The 18,648-nt window shown below is 33.2% G+C and overlaps 2 protein-coding genes across 2 annotated transcripts in view; both read left to right on the forward strand.

Moving 5' to 3' along the window:
* The first annotated feature begins 16,108 nt into the window (after window positions 1-16,108).
* Window positions 16,109-17,048, forward strand: LOC110112655 (putative disease resistance protein RGA1). Its single transcript, XM_020844947.2, has 2 exons — window positions 16,109-16,541; window positions 16,630-17,048. The coding sequence occupies exons 1-2, from the start codon at window positions 16,326-16,328 to the stop codon at window positions 16,807-16,809; spliced, it is 396 nt and encodes a 131-aa protein (XP_020700606.1). The 5' UTR covers window positions 16,109-16,325; the 3' UTR covers window positions 16,810-17,048.
* A 416-nt stretch (window positions 17,049-17,464) lies between these two features.
* LOC114580982 (putative disease resistance protein RGA3) overlaps window positions 17,465-18,648 on the forward strand; it is a 4,280-nt gene continuing 3,096 nt past the window's right edge. Inside the window, exon 1 of the mRNA XM_028700106.1 lies at window positions 17,465-17,601. Within this exon, the coding sequence (XP_028555939.1) occupies window positions 17,465-17,601 (137 nt within the window). The remainder of the gene's footprint in view (window positions 17,602-18,648) is intronic.

Raw genomic sequence — 18,648 nt, forward strand, 5'->3', positions numbered from 1 at the left:
GGTTTACATCTCAACCAGTCCGAATATGCTGTTGATATCCTCCAGTGAGCTGGTATGACTGATTGTAAACCTGTCAAAACTCCACTACCTCCGAAGTATTCCTCCTCTGTTGCATAATATGATTCTTACCAGCATCTTGAATTCTACATGTCTATCATTGGCTGCTTGCAATACCTTATGGTTACAAGGTCTGATATAATGTATGCAGTTAATTTTCTCTATAAATTTATGCACCAGCCAACTACTCTTCACTTTCAACTTCTTAAACGGGTTCTAAGATACATTAAGGGTACTCTCTAGCTCTAATTACCTATTCTATGGTTCTCACTCATTCTCCAAGCATTTTCTGACTTTGACTTGGATGCCAACTCTTTGGATCGCGGATCAACTACGGCTTATTTTGCATACCTTGAAGAAACTCTCGTCTCATGGTGCTTAAAGAAGCAAACAACTATAGCTCATTCCTCAACTAAAGTAGAATATAGAGCAGTAGATACAGCCACCTGTGACATTATTTGGCTTCACTCCTTATTACAAGAGTTTGGTATTCAATCTGATGCCACTAAACTCTTTTGTGACAATATCTCTGCCCTCGCCTTGGCATATAACCTGATTTTGTATGCCCGTAAAAAACACATAGAAATTGTTTATCACTTTATCCGTGACTGCATCAAGTGCATTTATATTTCAGTTCATCATATTGCTACACAAGATCAACCAGCTGACATATTTACCAAATCTCTTAATCATCTTTGCTTTGATCATTTGTGCAGCAAGCTGACAGTTCAACCACCTATTGTCAGCTTGAGGGGGCTGATAAGCACAAATGATATGTGCTCTTACGTATGTATCAATTGGCTCACTTCTCCATGAGTACTGCTCCCCTGTTTTTGAATCCTGAAAGCTGCAGTCATCCTCATCCATTGGATACATGTGCCTTTAATATCATTTATCCATTCTTAACTAACTCTGTATTGATAATACTTTGTTGTATGCATATATAGAGGGCATTGTTCACAAGTTAACATAGGGAGAATAAACTATGTCTTCCTTCCCTTCAAAACTCTCTTTTATGTTTCTTGTTTTGCTTGCTTTTCAATTGATTTCTTGGTTTCAGCTTGATATTCTTCAATATTAACTTAGTTGAAATATGATAATGTAGGAGCAAGTTCGCTATCATATTAATTAATGCATAATTATTTTAGTTTTAATTTTTTTGTGTATTCATTCAACATTTTCATCCATAGCATATGCTTTTATTGATTTCTTTATTGTTTAACACTTGAATTCTTACATCATGATGCTTTAATCATCTCTTTATAATTTTGTGCAAATTCTTATAAAAAAAGGTTTTATTACCTTGATATGTCATAAGCTCAAATATTTTGTTTATAATTTTGTTTATATTGCATGTACTTTTGTAAGAATTTCTTGATGGCCCTCTATCTATGAGAAGTAGTTTTCTATAGTCTTCTTAGCTTATTTATTTTAAGATTAAAAAAAAAAAAAAAACTGGTGGATGGATATAACCACTTTATCTTCTTAATTAAAATTTTTTCATGAGAATGGGATGAGTATGTCTCTATTTTATTTTCTTTCATGACATTAGAAGCTATCTTATAATGACAAAATTAAGGATTTAAAATCAATAAAACATATTTATATGCTTCGCATGATCTATGAATCCAAAATAGAAAGATATACTTTCTACTATTTAACTTTTCAAAAATCTGAATTAATTTAATCAATAATTGAAGTTAATTTTTCCAATAATTATTACGGTTTATCTCTAGTGTTTGATAATAGTTTTTTTTATCACATATACAAGTATATAATCTATTCAAGTTCATGCTCAAATCATTTTATTAGTTTTCTACTATACATATTCATGTTCCAATCTTTTTGTAAGAGATATTTAGTCAAAGTATTCACAAGTATTTATGCCTTAATATCTACGTGAATAATAATTAAAATATAAATTCAATGTGAATGTGTTTCTTATGAATTGTTCTATTTATATTCACATAAGTGAAATTATCTAAAGTTAATATAAAAATAACTTCAATACAATTATGCACATTATCCCATATATATGCATGCTATCCAAGTTATAAACAAAATCTTATATTCACATAAGTGAAATTATTATTGCATAGGCGACATTCTTATTAGTGCAATGATCATAATTGTTTATTTATTACTATAAGTTGCATCATAGATGGATTTAAGACAATTGTTAAAACTCATCATGTATATTCATGTCATGTATAATTGCCATGAAGTTTTATAAGTAGCAATGTTATCTCTTTCTCTCCTAAATATATATTTATATGATTAATCATTCTCAAATATTATCATCAATTTTAATTTCACATACATTTGTAAATTATGATGTGTTAAATTCTAACACATCTCTTGTGAGGTAATGATGGATCAGATTAGAGGTTAAAGCTTAGGATATCAAGCATCTCTATTTCTTCTAAAATGGAGGTGCCACGGTTGATTGAACCATACTAGCTCCAGTGAGGCAAATTCTAAAACATAGAGCTCCCTAGATCCTCTAAACCTTGCATGTGACTAGGGTCCCTTAAACTTTAGGTCCTTGTAGAAACCCTACATTTAATTTTTCAAATCCCCTAACCTACTAGTGAGTATGATTTTATTCGTTGGTGACAAAATTAGGAATGCATAGTATTGATTTATTTTCATATTTAGAATTTTTACTCTTTGATTTTCATGAATCATAATGTGCATAATAAAATAAATATACTAATAAAGATAAAAAAGAATCATTAAACATAAACACACTCAATTCATCACATTATAATAAATAAATTTATTAATAGATTTAAATTAAGTAAATTAACAATGTATTCTAAAAGAATTAAATCAAATAGACAAAATAAAATTGATAAAATTTTAAAATAAAATACATAACTAAATTTGATTAATTAAATGACATTGATTCAAAATTAGTTAAAACTCAAATAAATCATTAAAATTAAACAAAGAAAATAAAAATTAGTGAATAATAATTCAATTGTTATCATCTCAAACAAAATAATAACTCACAATTAACATAATTAATCTTAATTTAGTTACATTAATTCATTAATTAAATATTAAACAAATAATTAAAGGACCTTATATGCTTTTTGTTTGACTCTTTTGAGGGTATATTAGTATTGGATTTAAAATGTCCTTAATCAATTTTAAATATTAAAAGGCCTTTATGCATTGTATTCAACTCCTGTTGGAAGATACATATGCATTGGATTGGAGGATCTCTGAATAATCAATTGGGCTTTTATGTCCTATGTTTGCCTCCATCTTGGAAGACATATATGCATTGGATTCTTAAGTCCTTTAATAAATAACTAATTTAATATATTTAACAAACAATCAAACACAATTAATCAAGGTGATTGTTGGGTAACCCGAGCTTACGAGATAATTAACTTAGCCCCAAGGAGGATGAAATAAATCTCATAGCTCTGATTTAGCAAAGGTAGTCACTATTCAACCTAAATATTCACTAATAAATCCTTAGTAAAACTCTTAGAAATTAAAGCTTTATACCCTTGTGCTTGACAACTTTTAGGAAGGAAATTGTGTATTGGATTGGAAGCTCTTAAGGACTAAAACACTTAATTAAAATGCAAGGACTCTATGCAACCAATCATATCCTTTCAAGGGGAATGGTAGTATTGCAATAATGAGCCTTAGGACTTAGATTAGTGACTTATGTACTTTGAAGCCACTAATTAACATAGTTCTTTAAAACATAAAATAAATAACTCAAACAAATAAAACTCACTAAAATTTGATTAATACAATTCTAAAATATTAAAATTTAAAATTAAATTGAAACTTTCCTTAGCCTATAACCAACATATAACTTAAAATTTACATAACTTAATTGAACACCAAATCCCCTAGTACATATCAAAGACACACGACATTTTGCACACACTAGACCTTATTTGCTAGGATCATTAACTCTAGTATTAGGCTAGGATTCTAGTGGGTTTTATGTGATACAGGTACCATTGTCTGGAGGATATCCTTGGTGTATTTATTTATTTTTTGTACTCTGGATGTCATGTACGCATTTTATACACATTGCTTCATAATGTATCATATCTGCATACATGCATCATATCATTGCATTGCTGCTCAAGTAAAATATCAAAATAAAATGTATCTAGGATACTTGCAAAATAAAGTGAAGTAAAATGTATCTAAGTGCAAATATATATGCAAGATCCAAGTGTAAATGTAAAGTGTCTAGGGTGTAACTAGATTAAGTTGTATGCATTCTTTGAGCTATAAAGGCTTGCAAATATTTACTTATACATATACATATATGGCTCTAAAAGATAATCCCCATTCCCCTATGGGGTGTCTCTTTTGGAATCCTATAGAAGACCCAGAGCCAGAACATGTTAAGTAATTATATTTAAACCTTCATTACATAAGCGTGAAAAACAAGATTTATTGTGGTGGAGCTTGGCCACCTTACTTTTTTGTAGACACTCAGTCATTTATATCTTCTAAATAAATGAATAAAAGATTTTATTTATATATTTGTTTCATGCATCATCATACATGACGCTAGATAGATTCACTTATATATTACATAGTTTATGATTTAAATTTTTAAATTAAAATCCTTTAGTCCTTAGGATAGAGCATTCTTATCTAGTTGGGCCATATATGGAGTCTTCTTGTATCGAATGGGAAAAATCTCATGATTTTTGGGTCATATATATTATTATCCATCAAGGTGTATAGGTGAAAGTCACTATCCTCCATGATTAATCATATATATGATTTCATCTGCTCTCACATTGGCCTGTTTGTGTAGAGTGTAAAGGCATACGATTATTTTATCTTACGGGATAGTGCCATCGTGCCCTTATTTTTCTGACCCCCGCTCATAGTATCCTTTTGGAGATCCACATGGTTCTATGCTTGTTGCCATCAACTACTATGGTCTCTCAAAGGTTTTATTAACCTACTCTTTCTCTGATGGTCTTCTTCTTATGAAGTTTGCCTCTCTAGAGGACTACAATATGGCATAGTCAAGAGGCCCTTGGTTATTCCTCGATAAGAATTTTATTTTATAAAGATGGTCTCCACAGTTCAGTCCCATCCATGAAGAGCTTTCATCCATTTCACTATAGATTAAGATTCTAGATCTCCCTCTAGTTTGGTGAACTTAGAGGGGATTTCTAAGATTCTGCATCGGCATTCCCTTTTTGGTCGATAAGATCATGCCTGAAAAAATGTTGTTAACCTTTGGTAGGGTTTGCGTCCAAGTCACCAATGGTTCTCCTCTCCCCGATTTTATTGAGATTTTAAGGGCTCAAAAATCCAAATATCTTAAATTGGTGTATGATTGAAAGCCTTTAGCTTGTGATCTTTTAAATCTTTCGTTTACATTTCTAATATTTGTCCAACAAACCTAATAATGTTCCAACTAAAGTTAGACATTGTCATGGTAGAAGCTTGATACACATTGGTATCAAAAATAGCAACAAACTCATAGAGATTCGAAAAAATACAAATTTTTATTGATGGAAAACTAAATACAAATAAAACAAGATACAATGGCCCTCTTTCGAGAGGAGGACTTTCTCTCACAAATCCTAGACACCCCTAGGATCCCTCATAAAAAAAGCAGACAACACCTCTCACAAAGTTTTGCATAAAAATTAAAAAAACCCTAAACTTATTCTTAAATAAGCTTCCCTTACTTCCCTCCTAAAATAGCCCCCCTTTCCTGATATATTTCTCTCTAAAATTTGAATTTAAATTAGAAAATCCCTCATAATTAATCCCTTCCTAAATTAGCACATAAAATTTCCTCTTTAAGTAGAAAACATCTCCTAATTAATCCCCTCCAAGTCATCCCCCAAATTTGCACTCTTTAATTAGGAAACATATCCTAATTAATCCCCTGCAAATCATCCCCCAAATTTTCTCTCTTTAATTAGAAAACATATTTTAATTAATCCTCTCCAAATCTAAATTCAAATTAGCCATGTTTCCCTAGATAAACTTTTCTAATTATTTCTCCCATGATTTATCCTCCTTATATAGTGAATATTAACTCCCTTGGGCCCTATAAGGTGGGCCACAATTAATGTATCAATACTTCCCCCTAAAAAAGCATCTTGTCCTTAAGGTTGAAGATGGGAACAGTCTCCTGATCATCTCATATGTCTCCCATGTGGCTTCATACTTTGGCAAATCCTTCGACCTAATAAGTACCTCCTAAACAATAAACTCAGGATGTTGAGAACAAATTGGCAGCTCAATAAGATTTTTTCTTGAGATAATTAATATTTTTTATTCTCTTCAATTTGTTTATTGAAAGTTCTGAGTTGCTCTTCTTCCTTTTCATCAATCATTCACATCTTTAACATTCTCACCCTAGAATTACCACCTCCTCAATAGCTTCTTCCTTTTCCAGTGTAGTGATTGTCATGATCCCTTTATTTTTCCTCTGTGTATCAAAGGTGAGAATCCCACGTTTCTTCCATCCACCTCCAATGACCCAATCCCCATGGCTTGGCTTTGACCAAATCCTCCTTGTTTCCCCTACATCCAAAAGCCCTGATCCGCCCCATATCTAGGTCATCTTATTCATCATATCCTCCCATTTCTCAAAGCAATTCTCAATGAATAGAGCCATTTTTCCATGGTTGAAAGTATCCCTATAATGGCTGAGAAATTTTCCTCTATCCGGGATTTGATTTGTTCCACTTTGCCTTCCAATGCATCCACCTTCATTGTTGTCAACTCTCCAAAATCTTATTTTGATACCAATTTGATACATCTTGGTATAAACAATAGTAAAAAACTCAAAGAGATTCAACAAAAATGCAGAACTCAAAGAGATTTAACAAAATTAATTAGAAAACTTATCCAAATAAATCCCCTCTAAATTAGCACCCAAATCTGCACACTTTAATTAGGAAACAACTCCTAATCAATCCTTTCCAAATCTAAATTTAAATTAGTCATGTTTCCGTAAATAAAATTTTTAAATTATTTCTCCCCTAATTTTCCTTACATAGTGAATATTAACTCTCAAGGGGCCCACAAGGTGGGGCCACCCTGGAATATCAAAGTTTTAGCCGTTACCCTGGCAGAAATGCTCCTACTATTAACTCCAAGTGTCCTCCCCCATCAATGTTACCCCTTCTCCTTTGGCCTTACCAGAGTGCTCTACTCTCTCTCATGGCCTCCTCTAGCTTATTCTCTCCAAAGGCTTCCCTGTCCTCGACCAAGCTTCTTCCCTACCCGCTGCTCTCCTGGCCAATATTTAGAAAAATCTCCTTTCATGCAACCCTGCATCTTCCAACTTCTCCCTTTCCTCCATCCATACTCTTAACAAAGTTGCTCAATTTTCAAGAGCATATATGTCTTCTGGAGCCCTAGAATGGGGGCTCTCACTCATTGGGTATTCAGTCAGAAGATGTAATTTTTTATGTTTCTTTGATTGTTACCTTCAACCGGACCTGGTTTTCTCAACCTGTTATCTCTCTGACATTTTCTTTTCATTTGAAGTTTACCTCTATAGAAGATCACGATATGGCCTATTCAGGAAGCCCTTGGTTCTTCCTAGGTAAGCATTTTATTTTGCAAATATGGTCTCCACAGTTTAGTCCCATCTATGAAGAGTTTTCATCCATTTTTCTATGGATTATGATCCTAGACCTCCATCTAGTTTGTTGGGACCCATAGGGATTTCTAAGATTGTTAGCTACATTGGCATTCCCCTTACGATTGACAAGCTCACGATAGAAAAAATATGATTAACATTTGCTAGGGTTTGCATTAATGTCACCAATGGTTCTCCTCTTCCTGATGTTATTGAGATTTCAATGGCTGGTAAATCCAAATATCTGAAAGTGGTGTATGATTGGAAATCTTTAGCTTGTGACTTTTGTAAATCTTGTGTTCACACTTCTGACCATTGTCCAAAAACAAACATAATGAGGTTCTAGTTGAAGTTGGAAATCATTGTGGCAGAAGTTTTAGTTATAACCCTGACAAAAATGTTTCTATTGTCAACTCCACGCGTCCTTCCCTCCCAGCCTCCAGCCCCCAGTATATCACTTCTTAAAATTCCTCAACTTTAGCCTCCTTCCTTTGGGACCCATGGAGTTCTCACAAATTTGTTTGTGAACTGTTAGACCTCACTCTCTTAGCATTCATGTTCACTCATATGTCTCAAATTTCATCTCTTATAATAGTTGGACTTTATGTGTCCTTCATCACCCTTTTGTTGAGAATGTCATAACATCCACCCCTATGTATGATGGATATTATTTTGAGCTTTCTTGGAATATTTATGCTAAACCCAACCTTCAAACCATCATCAACGAATTTTATGTGAATAAGCTTTATGCCTCTTTGTCTAAACATGTACGATGCAAGAAACATTCTATACACTTTTCTTCCTTTGCATGGCTTACTCTTGTTGGTGGTATAAAAACTTCTAACCAACTTATATGCAAGAATATAGCATCATCTAATACTTGCATTATATGTAATATGTTTTCTAAAAACTTTAACCACCACTTTTTTGAATATGGGTACTCTTTTCATACTCTTTCATTCCTTTTCAGGTGGGCTCCTAATTTCTTTTTAGGCCTAATCTTTGACAACTGCTGGAGCACATTAATGAGATGACAAACCTCCCTCCAAATGGAAAAAACTTACTATATTTATCCACTCATTGCACTCTATACTATTTATGGAAAGAAAGGAATGTCAAAATTTTTGAAAATTCGGAAGTTATGCTTTCATCTACTTTAAGATCAGAAATGTTTTTCTTCTATAAGATTAAAAATTGGAACACATGGAATATATTCTTCCCCTTCGATGCTAATTTTCTTGTTTTGTGGCTGAATTCTATTATTTGCATAGTTTTTTATTCCTACAGGAAGTTTTGTTACTGTCAGATATTCTTCTTACTGTTTTGAGGATTTATGTTGCTTCAGTGTACACTTTTGTTGTATTTTGGAAACTTGCATCTACCACTTTTCTCCTATATTGGTTTCCATTCAATTTTTGGTTCAATTATAAGACTATGATAAATGCTACTCTCGAGCTACTCTATGTGGTGGTAACTTTGGCAACTCTATTTAATGGTCATTCATATTTTAGTCGTTATTCTACCTACAAAATGACTAAAATTTGGGTTATTTTGTCTTTTTGAGGTTACTTTTCCATTTGTAGTTTATTCTAGTGATTAAAGCTTTGTAATCTTTAGTTTTTGCCTCCTTTTCAGCCTATGATTGTAAATCCTTTTTTCAATTAATGAAATTTGGAATTTACAACTAAAAAGATTTGTAACTCATAGTAATGAAGTTCAAACTAGTGGAGGACCCATTCTTTTGTACTTTACAGCTGCAAGTCTTTGAATATTTCTCTACCAAATGATTTATTTATACAATTTTATACAACAAAAAGTCTTTATCCCACTATGTGGTGTCTGCTACATGACTCCTTTTTCTCCATTGTGTCCTATTTAGGGTCAAATTCTCATCAAAATCTAATAAAGAAAGGTCATTTCTAATATTTTCTAACCAAGTTTTTTTAGTTCTACCTCTACCTTTCTTAATATAAGTCTAATTTAATACATCTACTTTTCTAATCGATTTATTGGAAGGTTTCCATTTTATGTGACTAAACCATCTAGGATGACTCTCTCTATTCTTATCTTCCACTAAAGCTACTCTAACCTTTTCACCTATATGCTCATTTTGTATCCTATCTTTAAGAGTAAAGCCACTCATCCACCTGAACATCCTTATCTCTGTAACACTTAATATTATACTTCTCTTTTAATGGCCGACATTATGCACCATAAAGCATTGCAGGTCTCACTACTATCTTATAGAATTTTCCCTTAAGTTTGAGAGTGACTTTTTTTATCACATAACAAGCCCGATGCATTTCTCCACTTCAACCATCCAACTTGAATTCTAATAATAATATCCCCATCTATTTCACCATCACTCTGAACAAAAAACCTCAGATATCTAAAATGTGTGCTCATATTAATGACTTGATCGCCCAAAGTCATAATCCCCCATTAGATCTACTATTACTAAAATTATACTTTATATATATTTAGTTTTAGATCTACTACAATGAAAGCCTTTAGAATCTAAGGTTTACCTCTATAATTCAAGTTTACATTCAACTCCTCTCTAGTCTTATCAATAAGAAGAATATCACTAGCAAAAAACATACACCAGGGTATTACCTCTTCCAAATGTCTAGTGAGAATATCCATGACTAAAGAAAAAAAGATATGGTCTTAAGGTCGATCCTTGATGTAATCCAACTGAAATAGGAAAATACTTGGTCAAACCACCTTATGTTTTAACATAAGTAATAGCTACTACATACATATCCTTAATGATTTGAATATAAGCATTATTAATCTCTTTCTTATGTAGAACTCTCGATAGCACTTCTCTTTGAACTTTATCATATACTTTCTCTAAATCAATAATAATCATATGTAGATCCTCCTTAACTATTCTCTCTATATTTCTCCATCAAACCTCTCAATAAATATATAGCTTCCATTGTAGACCTAACTGGCATGTATCCAAATTGATTTCGAGAAACATTATTGTCACGTTGCAACTTATGATCCATAACTCTCTTCCATAGTTTTAAAGAATAACACATTAACTTAATTCCTCTATAATTCACATAATTTTATGCGTCACCTTTATTCTTAAAATAGGAATCAACGCACTCATTCTCTATACATTTGGCATATTTTTAGTTTTCAAAATAATATTAAAAAGTTTAGCAAGCCAATAAATTCCTTTATCTCCTAAGCATTTCCACACTTCTATTAGAATATCATCAGGTTCAACAGCTTTTTCACACTTCATTTTTTTTAAAGCATCTTTAACTTCGATTTTACTAATACATTGATAAAAATAAAAATCTTTATTTTCATGTAGGGTGCTAAGGTCACTAAAGTTAATTGTATTCTCATAATCTTCATTTAAAAATTTCAGCAAAATATCTCATACACCTTTTTTGAATATCCTTTTCTAATAAAAGTACTTTTTGATCTTCATTATTCTTGAACTAAATCCTTACTACTCCTATCACTTAGTTTAGCTAATATATATATATATATATAAATTAAACATTATTTGGTTTTAAATCTTATTCAAACTGATAAGTTTTCTTTTAAATAAGTTGTCTTTTTAAGTTCATGTCAATAGCGAGATTTAATAAAACTAGATTAATTATACATTTGATTATAATAATATAAATATATAATCCAATTACCAAACATAATTAAAGTTTTAAATTTTAATGAAAATAGATAATTATGGTTTTGTTTTTTAATTTTTTATAAAGTTTAAAATTTTTAAATAATTAAATTATAAAATGATCATGTTATTATCGATTTTTATGTTTAATTGTAGGGAGATTAATTTGGGGTTAATTAAGATTTATGATCTTAGATTATTAATTGTGGGGAGCAAGCTTTTGAAAATTGGACCGGACAAAAAATTGGAAGAATGAGAGGTTTACGGTTTGACCGGTCGAACCGGGGTCGAACCGGATGATGTAATAAATAATAATATTATTAAAAAAATAAAATAAATGTTAAATTTTCTTATAATACCTTCATTTACATTCTATTTTCATAATCCCTAATTCAAATAACATAAACATGACATCAATTGAGTTTATGAAACATAAACAAATAACACATAATATGTGTCACATCAATTTAGTGAATAAAACATAAACAAATGCATAGCTTTTGCAGCAAAGAAAATGTTCATAATTTCATATCAACTCAAACTTCAAAATTCAAACATAAATATGCAAAAAAATCTAAAAGTCATCTCCTAGATTTATCCACGTCATCTTCAGGGACATACAAACCAGATGATTCAACTAAAAAGGCTTGCTACATCATTGAAACAATAAGCAAATCTCATATCCTTGTACAGTCAAATTTACACTCATGTTCTACAGTAAATCTCAAATACTTCATAATTAGCAATTTGGAACTAATCTTTTTAATTGCATGTTCCTAAATTCTCAATGCTTCAACACTTTCAGGTTCACCGTTCATGTTTTGGGATAGCAAGCTAGCAGGAAAACAGAACACAACGGCAAGATTTTCTAAGAAATAAAAAGCTAAAATCTTGATGTCTACACTATACAGGTTCTATTTTAAATTTTAATTACAAAATATATTATTTAAAGGAATTCCAAGGCATGGAGGTGTGCGAGCTAGCAGGAAAATAGAACACAACAGGAATTCCAGTGTCACGCCCCAATATCTAACTTGGAACAATTATTCAGTCAATCCTTTAAATCAGTTTTCTACTAGAGCTATCTATAGTCTTCAATCAGTGAAAAACAATCTAACAAAAATTTATAATTTTAAAACATCATGTAAATATTTCTATTCATTCCCAAAAGTTCATTTACATTACTCAGGAACTTTCCAAATATCTCTCATTTTCTATCCAGTCATGAGTATAAAAGAATAGCCATGACCAAAAGAATAAAAAAAACTTGAATATTCCTGATCAATCTCACACTCCTGCTCCCTTACCCTGACCTGAAATTATTAACCACATATAATGAGCTTAAAATGCCCAACAGGTCATTAAATACCTACAACTAAAATTAAAGCACAGTACGGAAGCAATATGCATATCAATCAATCAAATCATGACAGTCTCTTACACATGATCATTGAATCAATACAGAAATAGAAATTAATGCATAAATAGTAAGATCCATAAATGATAGTATAAGAATTAGTAAATAATATTAAACTTATAAGGCTCGATAAATCAGTACGTATGTCAAATCTCTAAAGGAATCATCATATCTATAACATCAGTCAAATCAATACAGAAATCATCGGATCAATCACATCAGTCGGTATAAGGAGAAATTATCGGGTCAATAATGTCAGTCCGTATAAAAATCATATAAAGTGTCGAATCAATGCTATCGTTTGTGATTGTTGAACTCAAATCAATGCAGTAGAATCGTATCAAAACGTACACTTACAATTCAGTTATTCTATATCACGTGCTCAGTGAATCAGATGCAATTCAGTTGCTCATTAACACTTTCTCAGTGTATCACATGCATAATATCAGTACAGTGAATTAGTAGTAGCAGTGCCTGAATCAGTATCAATAACAATCCAGTGACATGAATAGTAATGTTATAACAGTGAAATCGTACAGTAACAGTAAATCCATACAGTAACAATAAATCCGTACAGTAATGAAAACAATGATGAAATACATACTTTTCAGTAATCACTCTCAACAAGTAAAAGCCCTGGCTATTATAGTGTTTTTCATTCTTGTATCAGTATCAGTATCATATCCGTTGGCTCAGTAAACAGAGTCATCACTCTTTGCCCGTCAGCACAGTAATCATCTCCTTATAACTCCCATCAGTAATCACGTGATCAGTAGAGGATAACACCAAATCATATTTAAAGGAAAGCCCATCGGCCCACTATCTTGTGCATATTAATCAGTCTCCAACCAATGGTTCAACCAGTATTTACTTGTCTTTGATACACAGAGTAGTATCACAATAATTAACAATAATTTCAAAAATATAACCACATTCATTATCATCTCATCAACGCATTGTAATCAATTACATGATTAATCTCAATTTAGAAAACTTAAAATATTGTATAGTAGACAGAAGTCGTTATAAAATGCACAGTTTTAAAAAATTACCAAATTACTAGAGATCATGTAAAACAACGTTTCAAAACATTTATTATACTGTAGCATTATTTTTCAACATTCAGATAATTTTCTATTCAATGAAAATCCAACAGAATTCAGAATACTCGGTGAAAAATATCTAGAAAATATTCAAAATGTGCAAAATCATATTCTTTATAACATACAAAAAGTTAAGCGGTGAAAGTTTCGTCAATACAAAGATAAGCACGTTTATCGATAACGGAAACACAAAATTGAGCAGAAAAATACCAAAACACTAAATCTTCCAAATCAAAAATAGGATTTGGATTTCTTATTGCGAGACAAACAATTCTTCCAACTGCGTCGACAGACGAAAATCGCTCCGCGGCCTCCGAAATCAAATTTTTCCTTTCTCTTTCCTTCTCTTTCTCTCTCCAGCTTCTCTCTCTCTCTTCAAAACATGTCAAACAATCCTTAAATAGAGAAAAATATATTTTCGTTCGTACTGATGATATTTACGTTTGTACCGGAATGATCGGCTCTGTACACAGATTGTACGAACAATATTTTTTGTTCATCCCGGGACGATCGGCTCTGTCAAAAAAATTTGTTCAGTTCGTACAGACGAACTAACGTTTCGTACAGATGAACTGACGTTCATACAGACGGTTCATATAGACTAACCTGAACTTATTCAGTTCATACAGATGGTTCATACAGACTATCCTGAACTTGTTCAATTCGTACAGACTAACTGCAACAAAAATCTTAAAATTTGGAGGGTTTTACATCCAGTCACCGACAACAAGAATGATTTTCTAATACTTCCAAGAAAAATAGAGAACAAGTTTCAATTATAATCTCTCAGCTAAAGTCTAAAATCATAAAAATCTAAAATCATGATGTCTGCACAGGTTGCCTCATGAGGTAGCGAATGCCTTAATCGGTATATCTCATCCATTATAGCAAGCAACCAAGCATAGATGGAGAAGAAATGCAAGCTTAAATGTGTAAAAATTTACTCAAAAAAATAGAAATTCTCAAATTCTAGAACCTACGTCGGGATCGTCTGAGCTTGACGGGTCGGGTAGGCGGCCAAACGTGACTTCTTCCCCAACTTAACTGGCACGGTCACTGTGGAGTCGCGTATTAGAGTAGTGTATGGTGTTCACCGGCGGCTGGGAGGTTGGATGACAACTTTTGGATGAACAGAGGGAGAACTGGAGAAGAACTAGAAGTGTCGCGTACGAGTCATTGCATTTGCTAGGGCAGATGAGCGACTATGCCTTATACATACCGATACCCAATGTATCTACGCCATTCGATCACAGATCAAGGGCTCAAATTAGAGCTTTTATGGACCAGCCAATTTTTCCTAAACTTCACGGTTCGGCGGTTAACCGGTTCAATCGGGGTTTCAAGCGTTTTTTACCTAGTTATAAAATCAGTCGGTTCCTTACTCTTCCCGGACTGCCCGCCGAACCGGTTCACGGTTGAACCGGTCGCACCGGCTGGTCCAATCCAGTTTTCAAAACTTGGTGGGGAGATTTATTTGGGGCTAATTAAGATTTATGAGCATAGATTAGATTGAAGAGTAATCAATTTATGTCATTAAAGTCAAATGAATTGGTGGCATTAAAGTAAAATAATAATAATTGTTTATAATATGTAATGCTTTATAGTCTACAAGCATCATTAATTGTCATTAATCACAATGAATTAAGATTTCCAATTAAGTGATCATCAATGAGAAAAATAATATTCTTGTTTTTTTATGATGTGCAGAAAGTTAGAGGAACCTTTTATTGCTATCATGCTCAATTTTAATTTCACATGTGAAGATGTGAATTTTATAATGGAGAATTAATTTTAAATTTAAAAATTATATATATATATATATGTAATAAGTGGCAGACAAGGCTCTTTCTTTACATGATGTTCTTTTGGAGCTATTGTAAGAAAAGTAAGAAGATTCTCTTTTTTGATTGAGGGTGGATTTGAAAGTTTGCTTAATTATCTCCAAATTTTCTTCTTGAGTTCAAGAAAAAACTTAATTAATTATGTATTTGAAATTAATAATTTAAATATATTAAAAAAAGTTTAAATCTGCACATCTAACTCATTTTAAAAAGTTCAAAATTTTATTGAAATTTATTCAATTATATTATATAAAAATATAAATTAGTATCAAATTATTCATCACAAGAAGATAAAAAATCATTTTTTTTTCTTACTTTATATATAATAAAAAATAAAATGATATTCCCATAAAAAAATCAAACTTCTCATTTATTTTAAAATTTCATTTTTTCAGTCAGGCTTACCAACTACGCGCAGCTCTCTCTCTCTCTCTCTCTCTCTCAATTATTAGAGTATCTACTCTTATCTTCATCTCTTCCAATCAATCTCTGTTTCCCTTACTGTTCAGTTGTTCTGCTCTCTCTACCTTGATCATCGGTGCCATGGCGGAATGGTTTGTTGGTCCAATCATGGACAAGATCGATCATCAACGCTTGCTCTGATTACCTGGAAGAGCAAGTCGGATGGCAGACCGGCATGAAGAAGGAGCTGGAAAGCCTGCGAGAAAACCACCCCAAGATCCAAGCTGTCGTCTTTGCCGCTAACCAAGCACAAATTAGCGATCAGAACCCGGCTCTCAACAATTGGATCTGGCTGCTGCGAGATGCTGTTGATGAGGCAGATGATGTGCTCGATGAGTTTGAGTACATGAAGCATAAACAACAGCTGACCAAAAACATGGAGGAAACAGAGGTGCGTTCATTATCATCAGCTACCTATTTGATACTGGTTGCAAATAAATATATTTAGGGCATAATATATTTCTCTCTAATTTTATCAGAAAAGAACGGCGTTTTTCCTGATTGAAAGTGCTCGCAAAGTAGGCGAACGTGCTCTCAAGATTGATCCCAACTTGAAGAGGTTGGAGGAGGTTGTGAAGAAACTAGATAAAGTTTCAGCTGGGGTTAGTACTTTTCTTCATCTTCTAGATAGCGTAAACAGGATCCTTGCCTTCGAATGATCTCATCGGTAGAGGCGAGGCTAAGGAGTTTGTTATGCAGTGGCTGAGAAAACCATCAAATGAGCCTCGGACAACTAGGTACAGAAACATTTCTCTTCTATCTATAGTAGGCCATGGTGGCATGGGAAAGACAACTCTCTTGCAACATGTATATGAAGATGAATTGACAAAGGAATTTGTTCTTAAAATGTGGCTTTGTGTTTCCAACAAATTTGATGTGAAAAAAGTCATTGCAGATATGTTGGAATCTCTTAAGAAGGAGAGGTCTCGTTTGGAGACACTTGAGTCACTTCAAGATAGTCTTCAGACTGAGATAATGTTCAAAAAGTTCTTACTTGTGCTGGATGACATTTGGGAGAATGAAGAGAAGCAGGATAAAAGTAAATGAGAGAAGATGCTAGTCCGCACTACAGGAAAAACACCAAAAACCGACGGTTTTAAATTTTACCGGCGGTTTCTCGGCGGTTTTTACGCCGCCGATATAATTGGCGTAGGAAACTTTTACCGGCGGCTTAGTACCGACGGTTCTGTTAGGCGGCGGTTTTCCGACGGCGTATATCACCGGTGACTACCGGATTTGTAACCGGCGGTTTTACGGCCGTTGAGCCGCCGGTTATATTAACGACGGCTAACCGACGACCACTTTATCGACGGTATGCCGGCGGTTAAAGAGGCCTTCGTGTGTTCGCTTAACCGCCGGCTAGCGTCGGTAAACTGCCGGTTATTTTACCGACGGCGCCCGGCGGTTAACGCCGACGATATTACCGGCGGGCTTTCACCGGATAACCGCCGGTAGCCGTCGGTAACCGCCGGTATAGTACCGGCGGTTTAAGGGAATTACCGGCGGCATAACTTAAGCCGTCCAGTATCGTAGTTACCGGCGGCCAAACCGTCGGTTGGCCGCTGGAAACCTGTAGCACCTGAAAAAAAAAATTGACAGCATTCCCTTTATTTGAGGGAGGTTCATCCTAAATTCTAAACCTGCAGAAATAGCAATACATAATAAGATATTTTGGGCAACACGCCGTTATATTCATCACAATTATATACATAACCACAAATTAAATAAACAAGTTTACAATCAAACATTAAAAAGTTCTAAATAAGTTCATCAAACATAAAACAAGTTCACCAAGTTCTAAATTCAATAAGGTTACAATCACAAGTTCTAAATACAATCATCAAACATAAAAAAGATTTAATCCTCAGTTATATCCTCACTGTCTAGAGATGGCTACTCCTCTTGCTCCTTCTTCCTTTGATTTTCAACTCTATATGATTGCAGTTCTGCTTGCATTTCATTTTGAACTTTACATATATTTATGTTATTATAACTACAGCATCAAAATTTTCAAGAAAAGATAGCACCTTGGTCGGGAGCCAACACTATTGGAAGTTGGCATACAAGAACTCAATTCAACATCAAGCTGACCATCAGTATTGGTTGATGAGAAGTTCTAAGAACGGCTCATGTGAGTAAATTTTTTGGAGTTTAAATAAAAATTATTTTATAAAAACTAATTTGTAACTCGCATGATGATTTTGTACGAGCTAGAGAAAGTCAGGGCAGTCCACTGTGCGAAGGATCATTCTTCTGGATCGGCCCACATTTCTGAAGTATCAAACATGTGTCAAAAGTTGTGATGGAAGACAGAGGGGGAGGGTATATGGGCCATGGGTCACAGGATTATGCTATTGAGGGCAGTTATTCCACCTCTGCATTGTCATGATCCAAGGTGGAGTTGAAGAATCTGTAAACGAGAGGGTTTGCAGCGCTGACTAGGGAGATTGGAAGAGATTGAGGAAGGGCTAAATCTAGAGAGATTGAAGAAATGAGAA

This window comes from Dendrobium catenatum, unplaced genomic scaffold, assembly GCF_001605985.2.
Source record: "Dendrobium catenatum unplaced genomic scaffold, ASM160598v2 fragScaff_scaffold_1449, whole genome shotgun sequence".
Taxonomy (NCBI): Eukaryota; Viridiplantae; Streptophyta; class Magnoliopsida; order Asparagales; family Orchidaceae; genus Dendrobium; species Dendrobium catenatum.